At 22.2% G+C, this 23,175-nt stretch overlaps 2 protein-coding genes, 2 long non-coding RNA genes and 1 other non-coding gene across 8 annotated transcripts; 1 reads left to right on the top strand and 4 right to left on the bottom strand.

The window, feature by feature from the left end:
* Positions 1-284: 284 nt before the first annotated feature.
* On the top strand, positions 285-2,341 carry LOC135121971 (uncharacterized). 4 transcript variants are annotated; one of them, XR_010279185.1, is made up of 5 exons: positions 287-535; positions 598-611; positions 670-1,478; positions 1,812-1,930; positions 2,161-2,341. It is a non-coding gene; the product is annotated as an uncharacterized LOC135121971 (long non-coding RNA). The 4 variants fall into 4 exon arrangements; XR_010279184.1 differs by having other exon boundaries at positions 285-375; positions 447-1,478; XR_010279186.1 differs by having other exon boundaries at positions 287-763; positions 1,168-1,478.
* Positions 2,342-2,474: 133 nt separating this feature from the next.
* Positions 2,475-5,366, bottom strand: LOC135121968 (uncharacterized). Its single transcript, XM_064046232.1, has 8 exons — positions 5,306-5,366; positions 4,361-4,620; positions 4,140-4,208; positions 3,852-3,985; positions 3,253-3,790; positions 3,013-3,117; positions 2,686-2,797; positions 2,475-2,633 (listed from the first exon to the last, which is right to left on the bottom strand). The coding sequence occupies exons 1-8, from the start codon at positions 5,364-5,366 to the stop codon at positions 2,497-2,499; spliced, it is 1,416 nt and encodes a 471-aa protein (XP_063902302.1). The 3' UTR covers positions 2,475-2,496.
* Positions 5,367-6,355: 989 nt separating this feature from the next.
* Positions 6,356-22,228, bottom strand: LOC135121972 (protein Hook homolog 3-like). Its single transcript, XM_064046234.1, has 20 exons — positions 22,201-22,228; positions 22,010-22,142; positions 21,750-21,817; positions 21,656-21,701; positions 19,714-19,748; positions 19,594-19,651; positions 18,796-18,872; positions 18,450-18,572; positions 16,755-16,819; positions 15,689-15,746; positions 14,715-14,792; positions 12,349-12,432; positions 11,735-11,858; positions 11,557-11,642; positions 11,176-11,263; positions 9,720-9,786; positions 8,814-8,922; positions 6,927-7,034; positions 6,504-6,619; positions 6,356-6,431 (listed from the first exon to the last, which is right to left on the bottom strand). The coding sequence occupies exons 2-20, from the start codon at positions 22,029-22,031 to the stop codon at positions 6,356-6,358; spliced, it is 1,488 nt and encodes a 495-aa protein (XP_063902304.1). The 5' UTR covers positions 22,032-22,142; positions 22,201-22,228.
* A 9-nt stretch (positions 22,229-22,237) lies between these two features.
* Positions 22,238-22,705, bottom strand: LOC135121973 (uncharacterized). The gene is made up of 3 exons (XR_010279187.1): positions 22,651-22,705; positions 22,501-22,589; positions 22,238-22,315 (listed from the first exon to the last, which is right to left on the bottom strand). It is a non-coding gene; the product is annotated as an uncharacterized LOC135121973 (long non-coding RNA).
* Positions 22,706-22,835: 130 nt separating this feature from the next.
* On the bottom strand, positions 22,836-22,909 carry Trnav-aac (transfer RNA valine (anticodon AAC)). The gene has a single exon. It is a non-coding gene; the product is annotated as a tRNA-Val (tRNA).
* Between the last annotated feature and the right edge of the window lie 266 nt (positions 22,910-23,175).

Here is a 23,175-nt window from a genome sequence, read left to right as displayed (position 1 = left end):
ACATGAAACTTAAGTATTTTTCCTGCCTTTTATGCTCTTCCTATTGGACAGCATCGTCTCCAATGTATTAGTTAAAGTTAAATAAGATATTAATTATTAATCCCTCTAATATAAGCATAGAATATTTTATATAAGGATCCAATTAATTCACATTTTTTGACATCCACGTAGGTATCTAATGGAAATCTTGTGCGTTTCGACAATTCCAATTACTTCCTTTAAGATTACGAGTTAAAATACTTAAACTCGTCCTTCTACTTAATTCGAGTAAAGCCCCCAGATGCACTGCCTGTGCTTTAACTTTTCGTCTGTTTCTCGAAAATTTTTATGCGATGTTTAAGTTCTGATAGCCTCGAAAACTTCCATCACTCAGAGGTCACTCCAGCACCTTCCGAGCCTTTTATATTGTTACGTTCTTTGTAACTTTTGTTTATTGTCGCAAAAAGGATATCTGTCGTTCGTGTGCCTCTTTGTTGCGTTTTCTTTATTATGGGTGTTTGGCTGTGCTACTGTTTCGTGGAGCTCTATTTGCAAGGTGGTTTAGTTTTTAACATGCTAAATTTCTTGTTTTTTTAATACTTTCGGTGTTTAATAAAGAACTCTATTTCGTGGTAAGCTTCGTCTAATGACATTTTTCCGGATTGCTCTTTCGATTTTGTTTGCATAAAGGGATTATGGTAGAGGATCATGAACCTGAGTGGCTTGTAGATTTGCATTGGTCCTTCACGAATTTTAAAAAAAAATGTCTGTTGACAATCTTTGTGTAAGAGCCTATTTTTTATAAAAATTGTGTTATTTACGGCCTCGTCCTAGTACTTCTTTTCGAGCCCTGCTACTTTGGCTCTAGCTCACTTGGCTCGCTTTCGCTTCTGTGTTATTTCAGTCTATAGTACTAGTACTGTTTTCTAGTATCTACCTGACTGATCTAGCTTGTCTATGGTATGGGTACTCTTTTCTGGTACCTGTGCCTAAAATACTAGCGTGGTTACTATACTATGGTAGATACTAGGTACTAGTACTATATATATAAGCGCGCGCGCCCTTTGTTTTAGAATACACTTTCTCATGTTGGAAAGTCTTAGTATTGCTTGTCGGCTGAACATATTTTTGCGTGTAGTATATATTTGAATTTTTATGTTTAACATACCATTTAAACGCCCCCAACAGGTAAATTCAATTACATTGTCCACCCTGAATGAAGACAGTATGGATGTTATTTTTTTTTGTTCTTTAGTTCTCTTTTGGTTTAGGAGGGAATAAGGGTTAAGCTTTAAAGATGTGCTATGCATGTTAACTGGAGTATATCAGTGACAAATATTTAAATAAATAAGAAAATTGTTTAAATAGTCTTCCACTCTATAAATAGCTACTTGGTCTATACTTTTGTTTTTAAAAATATATATAAATACCTTCAATGTTTTAGCATTAGTATTAGATCCCTTGTATTGCCGGCAATGTAAAGTACTTCGTCCTTCCTGGTATTTTGTCTGTTACTATTCCTGTTAAATTTGTATTACGTTCATTGGTGCTAATAAAACGTATTTTCATAATAAAGAGAACTTAAATTTAAAATGTAAATAAAAAGAAATTAAAAGTAGAGATCTATTTTTTATATATTTACTTAAATATAAGATTAAATTCAGTGGGTAGGTATCTATAATAAATAGGATTTGTCTGTTTAAAACTAGAATTTTTAAAGATTTTTGTAATTTATTTGTAATTCTGCAATATCATATTTAACTTTGCGTTTGTGTAGTGTGTTACATGATATGTATGGTGTTTTTCAACATTGTACTGATTCTAGTAAAAAGAGGACTCAAAGCGCTCTGTCATCACCACCGCACACTGCTACGGACCTATTTGCGCTGCAAGCGGGGGTTACCATACTCTTTTCTGGTACGAACATAGGAAGGCACTCGCTACAATGACGGTAACGCACTTTGAAACACGTAAAGTTTAAATAGCAGTAGTTTTAAGATTATATCAAAGTAATATTAAGATAAGTTAATAATGGAAATTTTATTACGAAATAGACATGATATTCTTTAAAAAACTTCGCGCTGGCAAGCGTGGATAGTATTATATCAGACTGAATATTGTATTATATTTGTATGTATATTATTCACTATCACTAACCAAAACATTAATTTATACGACTAGTATAACCGCGAAATGTGGGATAAAATTTCAACATCAGGTGCACTACTAACCAGAAGTTTATTATATTTATAGTCTAGTATTATTGTAAATCTTTTGCATCTCTAAGAACTAGTCATTAAAGGTGGATTACATATAAAGATTTCGTAAAGAAAGTAATTAACAAAAGCCAATACTTTCGGAGGTAATTGTAACGAGACTAAAATACCAAAACGTAACCGAACAAAAATAGATATTCTGAAAAATTTACTATTTTATTATTTTACTGTAAACAAGCACTGGCATTTCCGTTAAACAGTTTCTTATTATAATCATGAAGTCCAAACTAATAATTAATAATCAGTTAGTCTTTAAATGTAAAGATTTCAAAAGTCCCATTTCGGTGCAATAAAACTTGTAAACTCGATCATCGGGAGGATAGAATTTAACAGCTTTTCCTTCTCTTTCACTTCCGTTCCATTCAATATCAAGCATTCCTGCAAAAATTAAAAATTAGTGCAAAGTTTGAGTTCCGCAGCGGTTTAGTACCTTCCATTCCTACAAAAAAAGATTTTAATTTTTGAAAAGCTTTTCTTTTTTCATCTTTAGATAAAATTTGGTAATCTTCTAAACTTTGTAAGTGCAAAATTGGAAGTAAAACCTAAAATTAAATTTTTTTTAATCACGAAAAAGACACGAACATCAGGTTCACGCTATTAAAAGCTTTTAAATTATTTAAAAGTTTGCAGTAGATTTACCAAATAAATTTTAATTTTTTTATAATTATTAATAAATAATAAATAATTATGTAGAGCCTATACTAATTGTATCAAAATCTCATAAAAATAGAGATAATTTACTATTTAAAAAGTGAACATTTTTATCCAGTTCCACTGGTATTCTTCCGGTTCCATCATCAAATAAACCTTTCACTACCAAATTCTCTTTATCAAATTTATTTATTAGGGAAACGAGATATCCCTTATATATTCGTAATAATAACATTAATATTAATAAATAGTGAAACTAAAAGATTTTTTAAAATCAATTAAATTTATCTATAGATGACTTAGATATAGTAAACGTGTGGATCAAAAAAATTAAGTTAGCAGGCACCTTTAAAGAGCAGAGCTGATCACTACTTTCTTCTAGAAGTTTAATTATAAAATTTAGTTGTAAGGAAGGTCGCTGCTTTATAGTAAAGTCCTCCACTATAATTAAGTCATCATCGCTTTCCACGTTAATTAAACAAGTATTAATAATATTATTATTGTGTTCAGGAGGCCTTTTGTGGCGTAAATTTTCGTCAGAAGCAAGGTAGCCTCTTTTAAAGAAATTCCGCATCAAATGTTCCTTTTGTTTTTTCTTTTCAATTCGTGCGAGTCTTTGTTTTTCCCTTTCAGTCGTGCAGTCTATAAAGCTTTCTTCACCTGAAAGGAAATTAGAGTCGAGGATTTCCAATTCAGGAAAATCTTTTGAGATTGTTAATAAATTAATTTGCTCTTGCTTCTTTTGTAGGCATTTTTCTCGAAAACAGAAGGAATCTTGACTGGCTTTAGTGAGAATTAACGAAGTGTCTTGGTTAACGAAAGGCTGCTGTTGTGCATCCAATTCCAAAGATCCCGAGGAACGAGAAGAATGAGAAGCGGGTAGGCTGAAGTAAAATAAGATATAAATAAGCTTTATAAAATAATTGATGCTAAATAAAATTAGACCCTAAAATTTTAGCCAAGGAATTTAGAAAGCAGTAATTAGTAGAAAGTTCGGAGACCACACCGCCCAGAATACTCACATCTTCTGGTTTCAGCCAGATGATTCCAAAGGAGAGAACAGAATTTTCTAGTCTTACCTTTTTTAGTGTAAATTATAGTACGGAAAACCAATCGTAAAAGTAAATTTCATATAATCAGTAAGTAACGTTTGTGAAAAACAATAGCCAAGTTTGCTATATGTATAAAAAAAAATTTAAAAAGTGCACTACGAATTAAAATATAAATAATTACTTTAGATCCTGGTAGTGTAGTCTGCAAAGAAAATCCCATAATAGGAACTTTTTCCGCTGCAAAAATCTTCTATTATAAATTTTAAAGGAAATATGACTTTAATAAAATATTTTTTATCTCTTAATGATTTCCTTTTTTTTTACTTAGAATTATATTAGGGTCAAGATGAGAACTTTTTTTTTTTTAAATTTTCAAAAAGAATAAGTCAGAGATAATAGTACCTGTACCCCATCAGTTAAGGTAAATTTTAACATTCGCACGACAGCGCCATCGTTACCAGCATTATTGCTACTATTTGGTTTACCACCCTCAACTTTATTTTTGCTATTTATCTTAATGACTTCTCTGTTATATTGAGAAAAAACCGATTCACTGATATCTTTAATATCTTCAATTTGTAAAAAGAGAGCCGACGAAAAAGAGTACAATTTCTTCTTGGGGATATCTTGAGGTATACAAGGCTTACTACTAACACGGAGATCTGCAGTAAAACAAAGTAATACTTTAAGCAGTAAGTTGGTATATAAGAAAATTATTGCTACCTGTATTTAACCATAACATATATATATCTTCCTTAGAGTCCTATAAACATAATATTATTATGAAAGGTTTGAATGATATAGAAACAATGAGAGTCGCCAAGTAAATGAATACCGCTGATATAGATTGCAACCATTCCTCTTTTAAAAAGTTGTAATCTTCTCTTAGCCATAAGTGAAAAAACTCCATAGATTTCTTTAAGTCTGTCTGAGCGCATTTATTAAATAATCTTGATCAAAGTCAATGGGGAATAATAAAAAATTGAAGAAGAGACTATGAAGTCCACACATAATGAACAATATTCTCAAATACAGAATTATTATCGAAATACCCTCGCTCTTGAAGTTTTTCTTTTCCCACGCTACTTTTTCATCTACCGTTTAACGGGTCGGTGGAACGTATGACTACTGCTGAGAATAGCTTGTAATGAAAGTGATTCTTACTATTGCACTAATTAGTTAGCGTAGCATTTACCAGGGAAATAATAACAGTTGTTTTCAAACAAGCGCAAACTAGTCTTTTGCCTACCCTCGTTTACTTAATAGTAAGGAGGACAGCCATAGCTATACAGACCGAGGGGGTAAGAGAGCAAGGATGATTGCGCAGCTCAGCCCGCTAGTCGTCACATCCTTGATGAAATATCAAGCCGGGCACCGTTACTTGGATCACTCTACTCACCGAAGACATCCTATTAAATTTGGCGCGTCATTATGGTAATTACAAAGAAAAGTACTTCGCTCACCGGAAAAATTGCTATTTTAGTATGTCATCAAAAGCCGAAGGTTAAGATTCATTTACAGTACGAACAAAGCTTACAGCTACGATTGAGACGTCTCTATCCCATGAATATCGCTTCCGTGCGGCTCACTGCTATTACTCCTGCACATAGCGCTCACATTCACTTCACACTCTATGCTGGTGGCTATGCAATTTACCAGTTGTCGAAGACCCCAACTACTACGATAACGGTTACAACTTCACTAACTGATTCTAGGCCATGGATAGTATTTAGCAACGAAAAAAGAGGAAAGCGTTGTGAACCTATGTATGAGAAGACGGCATTACACCACCTCGAAGGCGCTCTCAAGCAAAACTCCTAGGCGCTATCATCGGTGCTCGACTAAACTGGAGAGTAACCTAAACGCTCTACTCTTTGCTGTGTGCGCCCTATTATGTTCTGCTTGCAAGACTATTGCTTTTACACTTCAACAAACTTTCGTCGGTTGGTTGCATTCTTGCTAACGTAAGAATCATCTAGTACAATAGTAGTATTCACCCTTTAGCTTATCTAAGTGGGTATCACATTGATGACGGTTCGGGCGTCGACCGCCGCCTAATCTTAATATTCATCCGCGAACTTCAAATAAACTTAAATTCGTGTAGAACAACTTGCACAGAGTTTATATGTCTTTCCCGGGTGTTTACTATCAGCTTCACTAAGGTTTATAGGTTTGTAATTTAGTTAACTTCCTAGTCCTGAAAAAAAGCGGTACTTTTTTTTTTTGTTAACAAAAAATCACTTAATGGAACTTTAAAAATAGGTGTAAATGCTTAAAATAGGAAGGATAACGCTAGTGTCGAATCAAAAGAGACACATGACTTATTAAAAAGCTAAAAAATAATAATCCGTGCTGCATATTCCTTTTATTATCTTATACTATCTGCATACGTGCATATTAGAAGTTCAGTTCTTCCATAAAATTCTGAAATGCAGTTTTGCGCTGTTGAGTTAAAAAGGGGAGATTTCCCCGGCTTGCCGTTATTGAAAATAAAACTTTTATTACTAGATGTATAACCTTAAGACAGTATTATATAAAACATTACCTTTGCAAGCGCTCAGCTGCGCCAACTTTTTGTATTTCCTTTCCAAACTCGTACACGTAGCTTGCTATTAAGCGATTCTCCAGCGTTAGTCTTTTTTTGCATTTTTCATACTCCGCCTATTATAGTTAACGACATTAATTTGAATAATCTACGAGTACTTTCCAGCATACAAAAAAAGTTAAACGTTATATTTCACTTCTTTATTCTTTTTTTAGTATATTATTTTTAACACTTTTGTAGTACTTGCTTAATAAGAAATTATTTTAAGCTTCTTATAGTTTTCATAACTGCTTAATCAATTAATGTTGCGCCAAGACACCATGCTTAACCAAATGATATTTATAATAAACTCTGAAGCGCACTATGGATCATAACAACAATGAATAATTTTTTGTTGATAAGGGAAATCCGATTCCCAATGACCTTAGCGGCTGATAACTGATTCTCCTTTTCATTAAGTTCATTTTGCAGAGATCTTATACTTTCCTGAAAATCAGAGCCGACGCCCAATTCTAATTCTTTCTGGAATTGCTATTATTATTACAGTTAAAATATTACATACGTCTATATCATAAGCTTTATAATTTTATTATTAATATTTTAAAAGCAGTCTATTAAAATATTATTGTAAAAGTAAAATATTGAAAGTTTAATTTATAACTCATTATAAAAAAAATATAACATGAGTGCAAAAGTATTCAGAATGAAAAATTTCCGTATTTAGATAAAGTTAAGTACACCAGCCAATAGTGACTGTGCAAAGCGCACTGCTTTGCTTCAAAAAAATAAAAAGTTCTAACTTCTGCTTAAGCACTTTAAAAAGGTTTTTAGTTAGTTTATAGTTTCATTTATATTATTTTTTTTCCAACTTTATAATAGAAAAATTTCTCTTTTAACATATTATTCAAAAGAAAGTTTAATAAATATAATAAAATAATCAAAATTATTATTTTTACTGATACATTATAAAAATATATGCAAAAGTTTTTTTGTAAATATATAATTCCAATTAATTTTTAAGTGGTTATAAGAAATAAAGTAATAAATAAAAGTAGAAAGGTTGGAAAAAATATATTAAAGCACACTTTTATTTTTAATTATTATTTCATTATAAAAGATAATAATAAGTAAATAAAAATATAAATATGTACATAATATACTTTTATCTTTTGTCTTACTTTTCTTATTATTTATATTATCAACGCATTCTTCTCTTAATGTTCACTTCTTTATAATATTTTTTTACGTTAAAATTATTAAAAGATTTTTAAATATATTTATTTTTTATTTTTTGTTTTATCATTAAAGGAAAGTCATTAAAATATTTGAACTTATATAAAACAATAATCTCTAAAAAACAAGACCAAACTTTTTATATACAATATTAATAATAGGTAAAATACTTTTATAAACCATAATACTATTATAACTTCTATTTTATATAATAATTTAAAGTGTAGATCTTTTAAAAAAATATTTTTTTCATGGAATAACTTTTAGAAAAAAGAATATATAATAAAACAGAATAAACTTTTCTTAGAATATATAATGATAACGAGAAAAATTAATATAGAGCAAATACTTTTATTAATATTTATTTAATATATAGTAATAATTATAAAATAAAAGCAAAATATTTATAAAAAAATTATAAAAATAAGCTATGAATTATATTAATAATAGTAAAAGTATAAAATATTTAGCAAAAGAGAGTGAAATAATACTTCATACTAATTGTATTTAACCGTTTATAAGTAAATATTTATTATAAAATATTATAATATTAAAATAGAGTATATATAATATATTATAGTAAAATAAAATAATAAAAAAAGTATATAAATCTATTGATTGTAAAATATAAAAATATTAATATAATAGAATATAATAAAAGTGATATAAAGTAAATAAGAAATAAATAATAATTGAAAAAAAGATATAATACAAGTAAATAATTATATTTGCTATATAATTTAAGCAGAATTATAATAAAAATAATAAAAGTATATAAAGTAAATATATATATTTATAATAATATATAAAAATAAATAAAATTATAATAAAATATAATACTAGTAAATAAATAAATAAATACATTTATTTACTATAAAACAACTAAAAAAATTATTATAGAAAATAAAAAAAGGGTATATATATAATTATAATATATAAAAATAAATAAAGTAGTCATAGAATATAATACAAATAAATATATTTAAATATATATAATTTACAATAATAAATATGAATAAAGTATAATCTATATCTATTTTACAATATAATAATAATAAATAAATAAAGAACAGTTACTTTTGTTATTGCGTCCAACTCGAGTTTTGTGCTATTCAAGTTTTCTTCCAGCTCTTCATTATGCGCTTTTAGTGTAGCGAGTTCGCTTTGCAAAAGGTAATTCTGCTCACTTTTTTTTTTTAGTGTAATATTGTTACGTTGTAAAAAAATAATGAAAAATTTTATCCAATTATAAAACAAAAATAAAATTATTAACAAATAATATTATTATATAATTATTTAAAAATTACAGAAAAAGTTAACTTATAGATATAGCAACAACCAATGAGCACCAGTCTTTCCGCTAAATATTTATAAATCTCCCCAGCAATTAGAGACCACAATGTACTGCGAACAACGTTTTGACCCTCATTAATAAATTTTATATCATACAACCAATAAGGTCCATACATAATGATGATGGAGTCATTGTCTTGAGTGATAAACATATCCTCAGTTACAATGTTTTTTAGTTTTAAATGGGTCAATGGAAATTTATAGGCTTAAAAAATAGCTTTCATTGTAAAAATTGTGATATAAATGATGGCCAATGGAAATTCATCAACTATAATTTATATTTTATTATAAAAAGAATTTTAAAAAGATATTAACGCTACCAAAAGTATTACACCATATAAAGAACTTTAACAAAAATAAAATATACAGATTCACTAAAAGTATAGTAAAAAAATATTATAAAATGCCTAATACTCAGTAATAAAGTGTTAATTACTTATTATATCAGTCTCTTTTTATTCTTTTGAGTTTCATTAATATTTGGTACTTATAAAGAGTTTTAAACTACATAATATTTATAAAAAAAGGTTTTTTTTACTCCAATGCAAAATATAATAAAAACTATTTTTCCTACTTTATATGCAGAAGCAAAAATATATATTATTAGTAGCACTAAAAATAAATCATTACTTTGTCACCTCGGCATCGCTAGATAATAGTAGACGACTTTTTTCGGCTTGCTCAAGTTGTTGTATTTCTATTTATAATACTTATATTTAATATTATAATAATAATAGAAATAAAAAATAATAAACGGCATTATTTTTATAAGAAATATTGCTGTGAAAATGCGATTAGAAGTAAACTTTTTTCACAAAAATTCAAGCACAAGCTTGAAGGCGACAGTCAATTGGTTAGAAGAGATTGGCCCGGGCGTCTCGTTAGAACGTGTAAGGGGCCTAAAGAAAGGCTAAAAACAACCATGTGCCTAGCACTGCCTTTTCTAGCTCTCAATCGTCTTAGCCTTAATGGCCGCAATTAAACGAATTTGCACCGAATAATAAATGTGGACGATTTTAAATTTATATGTGGCGCCTCTTCCCCTTATGCGTTCAACATGACAAGTGAAAATTAAAAAAGGAAAACTATTAGTTTATATAATTAAACAGTGCATTAAACTTGAAGAAGTAAAGATTCAAAAAAGAGTTTTAACTTTTAATAATCAATTAATCTAAAAAAAAACATTTACACGAAAAAGTTGCTAATAAAGATAGTAAGCCAAACACAGGCTTCCGCATAGCCTTAGTTTCAAAGCAAATTTCATAGGTGTAGAATTTATTAATGCAAGTGAAGGTTTCAATTTCAACAATAAATAATAAAACTTGTAAAATTACCTTATAAACACAGACATAATTAATAATTCGCAAAAAAATAACAAAAAAAAAACTAAAATTCATAAACCTTGTTTAAATCCCAACAAACCAGTTTTCAATAAAAAAAATATTTATATACTTTAACTCCACCATTTTTTTATATAAAAAGTATCATGCACAAAAAAACCAACAACTCGGCTAAACTATAAAGGAACTAATTATTACAAAACCAATCAATTTAGTTAATAAATGTAAAAAAAAAAGTGGATATTCAAGGCATTAAACAGTGCAATTTAAACTAAAAGGCACCAGAAAATTTTTTATTAAAAAGAAGGCGCGAAAAAAAATGATTCTTAGACAAAATAATGAATGAGAGAACCAATCAAATAATAATAAAGTGAAAATGAGGCCGTTTGTAACTATAATTTTTCGAAAAGTAACAAAAATTTCATTATTAAAAATGAAGACACGTAATAATTAAATGAAGAAACCATTTTATCAACCAATAAAATAAAAATTAAATTGTTTATTAAAAAAATGAATTTTTATTAAACAGTTTTCCGTTTACACATCAACACTTTTAATGATAAAAAAATTAATGCGATATTTTTTATAAACCAATAGAGTATTATAAAATTCATATATACGTGGAATTAAAAGCCTCCAACTTTTCCATTATATAAAAAAACGTAATAAACTATAATAAATTGCAAATAAAAAAAATTCTTATGTTAAAGTAAACACGTGACTATATACAAAATAATTAAGTCAACTTTCTTCCAATGCTTCATTTTGTGATTCCAAAAGTTTATTTTTATTGGCTAATATTAAATTGTTCTCCAATAAGTCGGAAATTTGTGCCTTTTGATATGTTATATATAATATTTATGATGAATAGAAAATTACTAAAAGTTACTATTCCACTACTATTAAATAAAAATATTATAACCAATCAAATTATTAATTCAAGTAAAAATTTTTAGAGTGAATATTAAAAATCCGAGATTATACAACAAATACTAATAAACTTTTATATATTGCTTTTTACAACTTTCACAAAATATTTATTACCATAATTTTTTTTGAAAATATTAAAAATTACGAAAAATTTTATGAATTTCAATTGTATGAAAGTTTAAAAAAAAAATAAAAACGTTTGGCAATTGCAGGAAATCCGCTTCCTCATTTATAAAAGTTCCTAGCGAACCTGGTACTTCAGAAACAGACAAGTTTGCAACGGCTTATAATAATAACAATAAATAATAATAATAGTACTAATAATAATAAAATAATAAAAATATTAATATTAATATTAATAATAACGTAAACTACAAGATTCTGCGTGTTCAAAGTGGTCCATTTTATCTTCAAGTTCGTGAATTTTTTCTACGTACTGTTGACACGCGGTTTCCAAAAAAACGATCTTATCATTGGCTGACTGAAGAGCAATTTCGACCTATTAAAAACCATTTTTTATTTTTTCACCAATAAATTATTTAAGATTTCCACAAAATTATAACAAAAGTTTTTAATAACTTTAGTAAAAACAAGAATTATAATGAAAGCCAAACAAAAAAGCAGGCACAAAGTGTACGCCACAGAAATACTCAGCGATTGGTAGAAAGCTCACTATTGGTCACGTGGGCCCCAACTTCGTGAATGCAGTTCATTAAAAAATTAATAGTGCCTTTTAGCCACCGACAAACCAATCAGTAACCACCGTGAGTTTTTAAGAAAAAAATGACTTTAAATAAAAAAATAATACACAATCTTTAAGTTTTTATAATATATATAAAGTTATTATGCAAATATTATAAAGTAAATAATAAATTATAAACTTTTGCATATAAAGTTTCTGAATCAAAAACTATTATAAAAAAATTAAAAGTTTCTTAGCCAAAAGTTGCATTACTAAGAAGTTTTAATAATAATAAAATAATAATAACTTGCTCATCATGAAGTTTATTTTGGTAAGCATCTTCACTATTTTGCTGTTCTTCATAAGCGCTTTTTATTTTTTTTATTTTTTCCTTTTTAAAAGAAAAAAAGAAAAGTAAAAAGTTGTTATTTTCATTATAGAAAATATATTATTAATAAGATATCTAAAGAAAAAAATATATAAAAAGAAATTTTGTATATAATAATTATGAAAACACTATAAATATTATTTTTTATTATAATATACTAAGTAATTATATTATCAAAAATGACACGTGTAAAGTTTTATATAAACAAAAGTTTTTACAATAAATATATAAAAAAAACACTAAAAAAATATTATAAAGAAAAAGATCTTTGTAATTTTTTATAATAACAAAAATATATTAAAAAAGTTTCATAATAAATATATAATAAAATATTTAAAAAAATTATAAAGAAATTTTTTTTTATGATTTCATAATAAATAATATTATAAAAGATTATCATAAATAATACAATATAATAATTAATAATTATTATAAAAGTAAAATAGGATTCAAAAAGTACAAGAGTACAAAAAGTTTATATAATAGACATATATTTATATAGAAAGGCAAAGAATATAGTATAAAGTAAATGTTTACATAAATTTAATACGAAAAAGTAAAAAATTATCAGTTTGTATTATTCAAAAATGGAAAATAATAATAATAATAAAAAGAAAAAATAAAGTAGATATAATAAACTGTTTAGTTTGTGTTTTATAAAAAATGAAGATAAAGTAATAATAGAGGAAAACTTTTATATCTAAATTTTCATAATAAATAAATAATAAATAAAATAAATATTTTATTAAAATGAAAAGTATTTACTTATATTAATAATCGATAACTAAATAATACGAGAATAATAAGAAAAAGAATATAAATATTTAGTAATAAAAGATAACTCGTAAATAGAAGTAAAAAGTTAATTTTTATAAATATAATATTAATACTAAAAAATTATTAATAAGTATAAATTAAAATATAAAATATAAAAAGTAAATAAAATAATAAAAGTATTATTTAATAATATAAATAATGATTATATTGATACAATTGTATAACTGATTTATAAAGTAAATAAAAAAATTGAAATCAAAATAAAATAAAGATATCAATAAAATATAAAAAATATTAAGAACTATTAACAAAAATAATAAAGATAAAAATTTATAAATAGATTATATTAAAATATTATAAAACCTAAAAATTAATAATAATAATAATAAAGTTATAATAGTTTATAAAAAATAACAAAATTATTAATAATTTTGAAAAGAATTATTAGTAGTAATAAATATGTAATAATAAATAGATATACACTAGTAATAATGATAAATAATAACATACTAAAGTATAACATAAACTTTAAATAAACATTTGATAATTTGCATAAAAATAATAATATAGTGAAGTAATCTATGAATTTTATATAAAAAATAAATAAAAACTTAAAAAAGTAATAAAAAATATAAAATATAATAGTAGTAATAATTATATTATAAATAAATAACTGCTTCAATAATAATACAATAATTATAACAATTATAAAAGTAATACTAATATATAATAATGTAGTAAAATGTAAAAATAGTTATAGTAAAACAAATATAAATTGAAAATATAATAAATAATTAGTAAAGTATATGAATAATAATAAATATATAAATAGTACTAAAGTATATAAATATTAAGCGTATAATAATAATAACAGCAACATAAATAATTATTAAAAAGTTTATACAATAATAGTATAAATAAATTTAATAAATATCAACCAAAAAAATAATATTATTATTAACATTTGAACTTTAATGAAAAAAATATTAACAAAATAAATAAATAAAAAAAACGTTTATACAATAAAAATATAATACTACATAAAAAAATAAATATTAATAAATTGAATCAATTTTAAGTTAATAATGATAATATTAATATTATAACAGTAATAATAACAATAGATAATATTATTATATAAATATTAAAAAAGTTTATAAAATAAAAATAAATAATAATAATTTAAAAAAGCATAAACATTAAGTAAATGATAATAATATAGTATTGATAATTATATTAAACATTAAAAGAGTAATAAAAATATAATAATAATAATGAATAAATAATAAAAAGTTGATGTAATAAAAGAAAACAATATAGAAATAAGCATAAATATTAAGTAAATAATAATAAATATATTAATTACCCTTATTTTAACATTAAAAAAGATAAAAAATAATATTAAATAACTAAATATTAAAAATTTTATATAATAAAAAAGAAATGTTACTATAAGAATAAGCATAATTATTAATAAGTTTTTTAAAAAATATAAATAATATATTTACTTTCAAACTTTTATTTTCACTTTCAAAATATTGACTGTTTCTTTCTGATTGGTTCAGCGCTTCCTTCAACGTTTCAAGCTGTTATTATTATTAATGTAAATAAAAAAAGTTTTCAATAATAATAATATAAAAAAAAAGTAAAAACTTTATATATGCATCGTCCTATTAGTTAAGATTATTTTAAATAAAAAAGTTTCCCGTAATATTAATATAAAGAAAAGTAAATACTTTATGTATTATTTAAATAGTTAAGCAATAACTAAAAGAGAAGTTGTATAAAATATAAATATAAAAAAAGCATAAAAACTAAAGACTACATAAAATATTAATAAATATATATATAAAGCCAAACATCATAACAATTACATTTAACTTTGAATAATAAAGGAAAAATAACAAAATAATAAGAAAAACTTTTTGTATATATAATTAAATAAACAACTTTTATATTTATATTACAAACAACAATATTAAATATAATAATAAAGTATTACTTTAAAATAAATATAAAAAGTATAAATGTAATAAAATGAAAAATTTTCTAAAAAAAAAGAAGGAAAAATATTTTTATAACAAAAAAAGTAAAAATACACAAAAAACTTATTTAAATATAACAAGAAAACAAATTTATCAAAAATTCTTATAAATTTTTCTAATAATAAATGTGAAAAGTTTAAATGAAATAAACTTCATCACGATTAAAAAAAATGAAACTTAAAAATAACAAATAATTATATAATTAAAAAAAATATTAAAAAAACATTTATTAAAAATAAAAATTATTAAAAAGTTTTTTCACAAACTTAAATATAATATTTAAGTTATAATAATAATAATAAATATATTTAAAAATTAATAAAAATTTATTATTATAACTTTATTGCAAACATCAGAAGAATGCAAAATAAAAATTATAATAAAGATAAAAAATAAATAAACAATAATAAATAAAACTTTTTATAAATATACACAACTTTTGTTCTATAGCCGACCAACTGGCGCTCAAGTTTCTGAAGTTTTTCAGTATTATGACTAAAGAAAAAAGTAAAAAAAGTTTAAATAAAAAACTTTATTATAAAGGTTTTCCTTAAAAAAAAAAAATTATAAAAATATAAAGAAAAAGAATATAAAAAAGTGTAAAAAGTTTATACAAAAAACTTTATTATAAATTATTATTAAAAAAAAATTATATAAAGAATAAAAAAAAGTTTTACTAAAATTAAAAAAAAATTATATAAAAGTAAAAGTGAAAAGAGAAAAAAAAAGTATAAATAAAAAAACTTTATAAAAGTTTTACTAAATATATAAATAAAGAAATTAAAGAATAAATATATTTATAAATATATAAGAAAAAGAAAAAATGTATAAAAAATTATATTAAATATATTTTATAAAAGTTTATAAAGTTTTACTCAAATAAATGTATAAAGGAAAAGTAAAAAAGTAAAAAAGGTTATAATAATAATTTTGATAATAAGTTTTACTTACATAGAACAAAAAAAATGGAAAATAAAGGAAAAAAGTTTAAAAAGTTTTAATAATTATGCAAGTTATACTAAAAAAAGGGAAATAATATATTAGAGAGGAGAAAGAAGAAAAGTATAAAAAGTTATAATAAAAAAAGTTTTTTTTATAAAAGTTATAAAGTTTAAAATAAACAATAAATTTTAAATAAAAGTTTTACTATACAAAACAAAAAATACAAAAAAGAAGAAAAAGAAAAAAATATAAAAAGTTATAATAATAAAAAAATGATTTATAGAAGTTACACAGTTTAAATAATAAAACTTTACAAAAGTTTTAATAAACAAGAAAAAATACAATTAAAAAAAAAAAAAAGAAAAAGTATAAAAAGATATAATAAAACATTATATTCTATAAAATTTTTAAATTTTGAATAATAAAACTTTATAAAAAATTATAATAAGAAAATTATACTTATAAAAGTTATAAAGTTTAAAATAAAAAAAAACTTTTAAATTTAAAAAAAATATAAAATAATTAATTATGATCGAAAAATATTTAGTAAAAAAGTTTTACTGGGAAAGACTTGCTTTGTCCTTCCATTCTTGCAAACTCCTTCGCAATTCCTGTAAATCTATTAACTTTAAAATATTTTTTTATAAAAAACTATTTATCTTCTCGATAAATATAAGAAATCATAATATAAAAATAAATATTTGGTTAGAAAAATAATAAAATTAATATATTTATATTTTATTAACTTTAATATATTTTCCATATATAAACCTTTTACTTTCTTATAAAATATAATAATATTCATTAAGATATAGATAGAAAAAATATATTTCTATATTATATACTTTGAAAAAATTTTAAAATAAAAACTTTTTCCTTTCTTAAAAAGTATAATAAATAATAGTATAAAGATAAAAATTTAGTATAAAGAAAAATAGATTATATTTATATATATAAACCTTATAATAAGCTTATATAAAGTTTTTCTTAAAAAAGTTTTTGTAAAAATAAATATAATAATAAACCTTTAATAAATATATATTAGTAGCAATATTGTTATAAATGATAGTAAAACTTTATATTAAATTATAAAAGTTATAAACTTTTTATATAAAATTTTTATAGAGCAGGAAATATTATAAAATAAAAATAATTAACTTATAAAAATTTTTAGAGTAAAAAAGATTTATTACAAATATATTAAAATAAAAAACTTAATATTAATATAATAAAAGCTAATAATAACATTACAATTTTATTATTATAATAGTAATACTATTAATATACAAAAAAATTATAAAATAACTAAAAAATAATATATTGGAAGAAATAATTATAATATATTTTAGTTAAATTTAATAAAATAAAAAAAATAGATATATAAATTCCAACAGTACTAATAATTATATAAGAAATAATCAAAAATATACTAAAAAAATAAAAAAATGGAGTTAATAATTATTATAAAAAGCAAAATACTAAAACAAAAAAAAAATTATTTTAATAAAAATTAATAATATTATAATAAAATGGTAAAATAAATAACTAAAAACAAGAAATTGTAAAAAATAATTATAATTAAAAGTATAAAATAATTCATAATAGTAATAATAATATAAAAAATAACTAAAATTTAATAAATTAGAGTATTTTAGTAAAAAGATAATTAAATAAAACAAAACTTATAAAAAATTCATAGTAATAATAATCTTTTAAAAAATAACTTTTTATTATCCTTTAATGTTAAAATTAAAATTTTTAATAAAAATTCATAATAGCAGTAATGACCAAAAATATAATAAATAACTCTAAAATGATAATAAATTGTAAACATTAAATTAAAGTTATAATTTCTTATCAATTATAATAATAAAAAAATAAATTTGACTAAAATTCATAACAGTAGCAATAATAATAATCTTTTAAAAATAACAATAACTTTATATATTCTTTCAAAGTTAGAACTTTTTATTTTTTAATTTTTTTCTTTTTATAAAAGTTTTTTTATTTATATTTTTAGTACAATTATTTTTAAAAGAAAATAAATTTTTTATAATTATATATAAATAATTTTCTTACGAGCTCAAAAATTTTGTTATACATTTCAGATGGATTGTTATTTAATTATATTTATTTAATGTAATATTAAAAGTTTTTTATTAAACTTTTAGATTTTTTTATGGGTTAAAGACGTTTTTCTATAGCCATTTATATAAAAAGTGTTCTACAATTCAAAAAATCATAGAAAAAAAATACTTCATATTCAAGACTTTTTTTTTCTTCTTTCAATTGAATATTTTCAGCATTTTTCTTTTTTAATTCAAAATCTAACGATCCCAATTCCTCTTTCAACTGCTTTAACTCTAAATTCGCTGCAAACTTCACAAAAAAGGTAAAAAATATATAAATTCTAATATAAAAGTTTTCGTCATCCTTATTATTTTATCAGAATTGCATCCTTTTACCAATTGTAATATTATTATGGGAAAATATATTATTTCTAAACTTTTTTTAAACTTCATTATTTTTTATTCAAGTTTTCAAATAGTTTTTATTATATATATTTATTGTAATATAAAAATTTTAATAATAGTAATAGTACCACTGCTTTACCAGGAATTGTATGAGTTTCAAGATTGTGGCAATCTTTTATTTCGTCCTTCAAATCTTCCAGTGTTTCTAATAAATTTACAAAATTTAAGTTTTATTATATAAACTAGGCGAGTTTCTATAAACTTCTTTTACTATTTTAATATATTATTGATAACTTTTCTATTTTATAATATACCCTAAATAAAGAAATTTATCATTTAATTCTTATATTAAATGAATAAAAGTAAAAAAAATCCAATTAGCTGTTAATTTTAATAAAAAGATATTTTTTTTAAAATATATTTTATATTATATTATTTACTAAAAAAAGATAAATAATAACTATATAAATATAATAAATTTCTAACTAATTTAGTATTTTTTTTATTTATAAAAAAATAGTTTTACGTAGAAGTAAATTTTCTATTTAACTTTAAAAAATCTTTCAGTTTTTAAAAAAATTAGTTCTAAATAAGTTTTTTATATTTAAAAAATATAATGGAAAAGGATATTAGCTGTTAATTTTTAATAATTACTAAATCCTTTACTTTATTAAAAAATATATTTGAAATTTTGTAATATAAATTGATCTAAAAATTTAATAAATTTTTTTAAATTATTTTATAAATTTTTTTATTATTATATAAAAATAATTCAAGTGTGCTTATAAACTTTTCTATAATTTATAAATTCAAAAAATTAATATTGAGGTATTTTTAAGTTTCTAGTTAAAAAAGTTATAAATAAAATCTTTTTATATGAAAAATATATAATAAATAGTAAAGTTTATAAATTATAAAACATTTACGTTTTAGATTAAAATTCTCCACTTTTAAGTTTTCAATACTTTCTTGAAGGAAATTTTCCTTCTCAACAGAATTCTTATTTTAATAAAAAAGTAATAAAAAAACTAAAAATAGAAATGTACTTTGAAAGTTTCACGCGAATCAGGAACCGTCAAAGCTAAAAAAAATATTAAACAGTAAAATTTGAAAACATAATAATCTAAATTTATAATAAAATCTCTTAAAAGTATTAATACTTCTTTCATTATAAAGAAATTATAGTATAATATAATCTTATTAGTAGAAGTAAATTTAATTCTGAACTCATAAATACAAATATAAATTTGAGAAAAAATTTAATTCTATAAAGTAAAAAATACAATGACAACAAGTAAAATTTTATTTCTCAATATTAAATAAAAATTTAAAAAAGTATAATTGTTATAGAAAAAGTGTTAAAGTTTAGTAAAATAAATAAAATTATATAAATAATAATAAGTATATTTTCCCCCCATTCTTAACTTTATAAAAAAAAGTAATTTTTTTTTTTTACATTTTGAAGACTTTTACATAAAAAGTTATTTCGTTATTAACAAATTAACTTTTTTAAACTCTCAAACATTTTTTAATAAAATATTTAAAAGGTTAATAGTATCACAAGTAAAAAGTAATATAAAATTCCTTAAACAGAAGTTATTTAAATTTTCAATATTAGTTTTATATGAATCGCTATAAACAAAATTTTTACTTAACAAATTTTTTTATAATATTTTTTATATAAAAATAAAAAATAATATGATTAGATGTATTATTTTTAAAAAAAAAATAGGCAAGTAAAAATTGACCTGTTGAGATTCTTAAAAGAAATTATTATAGTTATTAGAAAATTATTTAATAAATAATTTTTTTTTAAGCTGAAATGAATATTAGGTTAAGAAAAAAGTAAACAAAATTTATTTACAAAAGATTTTATTTTAAAATTTTATTTTAAAAATTAAAAAAGTTGCTTTTAGTTTTCTCAAAAAATGTATTAAGCAAATTATCCCTTGAAATTACTATTTTTTAAAAAAATTATAAATATTAAAATTGTCTAAAGTAAATTATTTATTGAATTTAATATTTTTCTGTTAATAAAAATAGTAATCTGTTAAGACTTTTTGAAATATATTGTTAACCGCAGTAATATATTTTTTTTAATATAAATTTTTAATCCATTAAGATTGTCTGAAATAAATTATTTATTGTAATTAATATTTTTCTTTTAAATATAATAGTAAATTATTAAAACCGTCTAAAGTAAATTATTTATTAAAATTTATATTTTCCTGTTATAAAAATTAAAAAACTATTAACGTTGTCTGAGGCAAATTATTTATTATTATTAACATTTTTCTTTAAATAAAATCTAATTCCATTAGATTGTCTGAACTAAATTATTTATTGAAAATAATAATTTTTCTTTAAAAGAAAATAATAATTAAAACAGTCTAAAGTAAGCGAAATTATAATTTTTCTATGAAAAATAATTATAAATTAAATTAAAATAATCAACAGTAAGTCTCTTTATAATAACTTCTGCTAGACTTCCATGTTGATAAAGTCCTTAAATATGTAATTTTCCTATTTTTTAATAATTTTAGTGATTTAAAATTCTTATAATTTCTTTGCATTAATATTAACGTGCAAAGCCTCAATCTTCAATAATTATGAAAAGGCCCAACTTAAAATGTTGAAGTGAGAAGGATTTAAATGTTCAGTAAATATACTCGGAAAAAATAATGTAAATTTCAAATAGAATTTTATTAATCCTTTCCAAAAACTACTTTTGATTAGAAAGTAAATAGTTTTTTTAAATAATTATACTCAACTAGTATTTACTTTCTAAGAAATTCAAAATCAATTTTAGTATAAAAATAGAAACCTAATTGAATTTTTTTAAAACTTTTATAAATTATTTAATATAAAAATTAGACCGTAGCTTTACATTAATTTTATATAAGAGATAATTTTAAATAATATAAAAAGTTATAAATATAAAATTTTATAGCATCTTTTATAATTAAATTAGATTTATTAATTGCTTACGATCTTCACTATTTAAATCGACCAGTGAAGGGTACGAGGAGAGCATCTAGGTTTAAAATAAGCGATATTACATTAAACAAAGAAAATAACGTACTTCTTTTGTTATAGACATTATACTGCTTTGAACAGATCTTTCCGTTGCTAAAAGTCTACTAATAAATTCTGAACAAAAATTGAAATAGTAAAGGATTTTAAATTAAAGCATAAACTTTAAAACTATCGTTAAAAATCAAACATTATAAAAATTAAAAATAAATTTATATGGAGTAAAGCTCTAGCAATTTTACATTATTATAATAATATAATTACAATTTAGAATCCAAGTTATACACTACAAAGTAAATGGACAAATACCTTCCCTTCTATCGCAAAACATTACACAACAAACTACTAACTTTATGAGTTTCAGTAATTCTTGTGGATCATTTTTTTCAGAAATAAGGAGAATGTTAGGAAGATGCCCTTCTTTAATGGTTACATGAAAGTTCTAGAAAATATTAAATGAAAATAAAAGTCATCTTTAACAATAACCTGATAAAATTTACATCTAAAAAAAAATTTAAAAGACTTTCTAATAAAGGAGTGAGATTGCTTTGCTTTAGTAGAGAGTCCTTTTGAGCGTTATATATTATTTTGGTCTTATCGAAATGTTTCGGGCTTCTAGTAAAAGTATATAGGTTTTGCATAAATATAAAGATCAATAGTAAGCCTTACTAAAAAGTCAATTGTATAAGTTAAGCTGAGAAAAAGTTAGAAGTTCATTGCAAAGTTTTTGTCTTTATAATTGGTAATACAATTTTTAATCTTTTTTATATTAATATAAAAGTAATGTTTTAGTAACATACGCTTCAGCAGCTAGATGGAAGAGAGCTACTCCATCACTTAATTGCTCTATTGAGTTAACAGGTACTTCAATACAATTGTTCGCATTCAACTTTTTAATCCTTTAAAGTTAAAGCTCTCATAGAAACATAAGTATTAAGTAAAGGTTATACCCAAGTAAGTAAGCCCTCCATAATAAATTATATTCTCGACTAACGCTGATCTAAGGAGAATAAATGAAATAAATAATATAAAATTCTATTAAGTTAAACAAACAGTAAGTAAAAGCTTCTAGGAACTTATTAATGATAATGTTACGGCATTTGAAAAAAGTTAAAAAAGAAAAAACGAAAATGCTTAGCCCCGGCGAGACTTGAACTCGCGACTTTAACGGTGTTAACGTTACACTCTAACCAACTGAGTTACGGGACTACTACGCTGGCTCCGTACAGTTTCTTAGCATATTCTTATTTAGTCTACTAAAAATTATCTAAATTGCATTTTTTTAAGCATAAATGTATTTGAATTCATTCCCCAGTTTACTTTTCGGCAATATAAGGAATATGCAACAGCATAACCACAAAATATAATTTTATTTTCAGATACAATAAAGCCTTAAACCATAAAAGTGGTTCTTAAAACTTCTAAGGACGTAGGTATGTTTAAGTAAAGAATATTACATTCTTAAAGTTTATTAG

This window comes from Zophobas morio, unplaced genomic scaffold, assembly GCF_036711695.1.
Source record: "Zophobas morio isolate AGI-343-1 ecotype UQ-CSIRO unplaced genomic scaffold, CSIRO_AGI_Zmor_V1 ptg000809l, whole genome shotgun sequence".
Lineage (NCBI taxonomy): Eukaryota > Metazoa > Arthropoda > Insecta > Coleoptera > Tenebrionidae > Zophobas > Zophobas morio.
The sequence above is the reverse complement of the archived record's forward strand: the minus strand, read 5'-3'. Positions and strand labels throughout refer to the sequence as shown.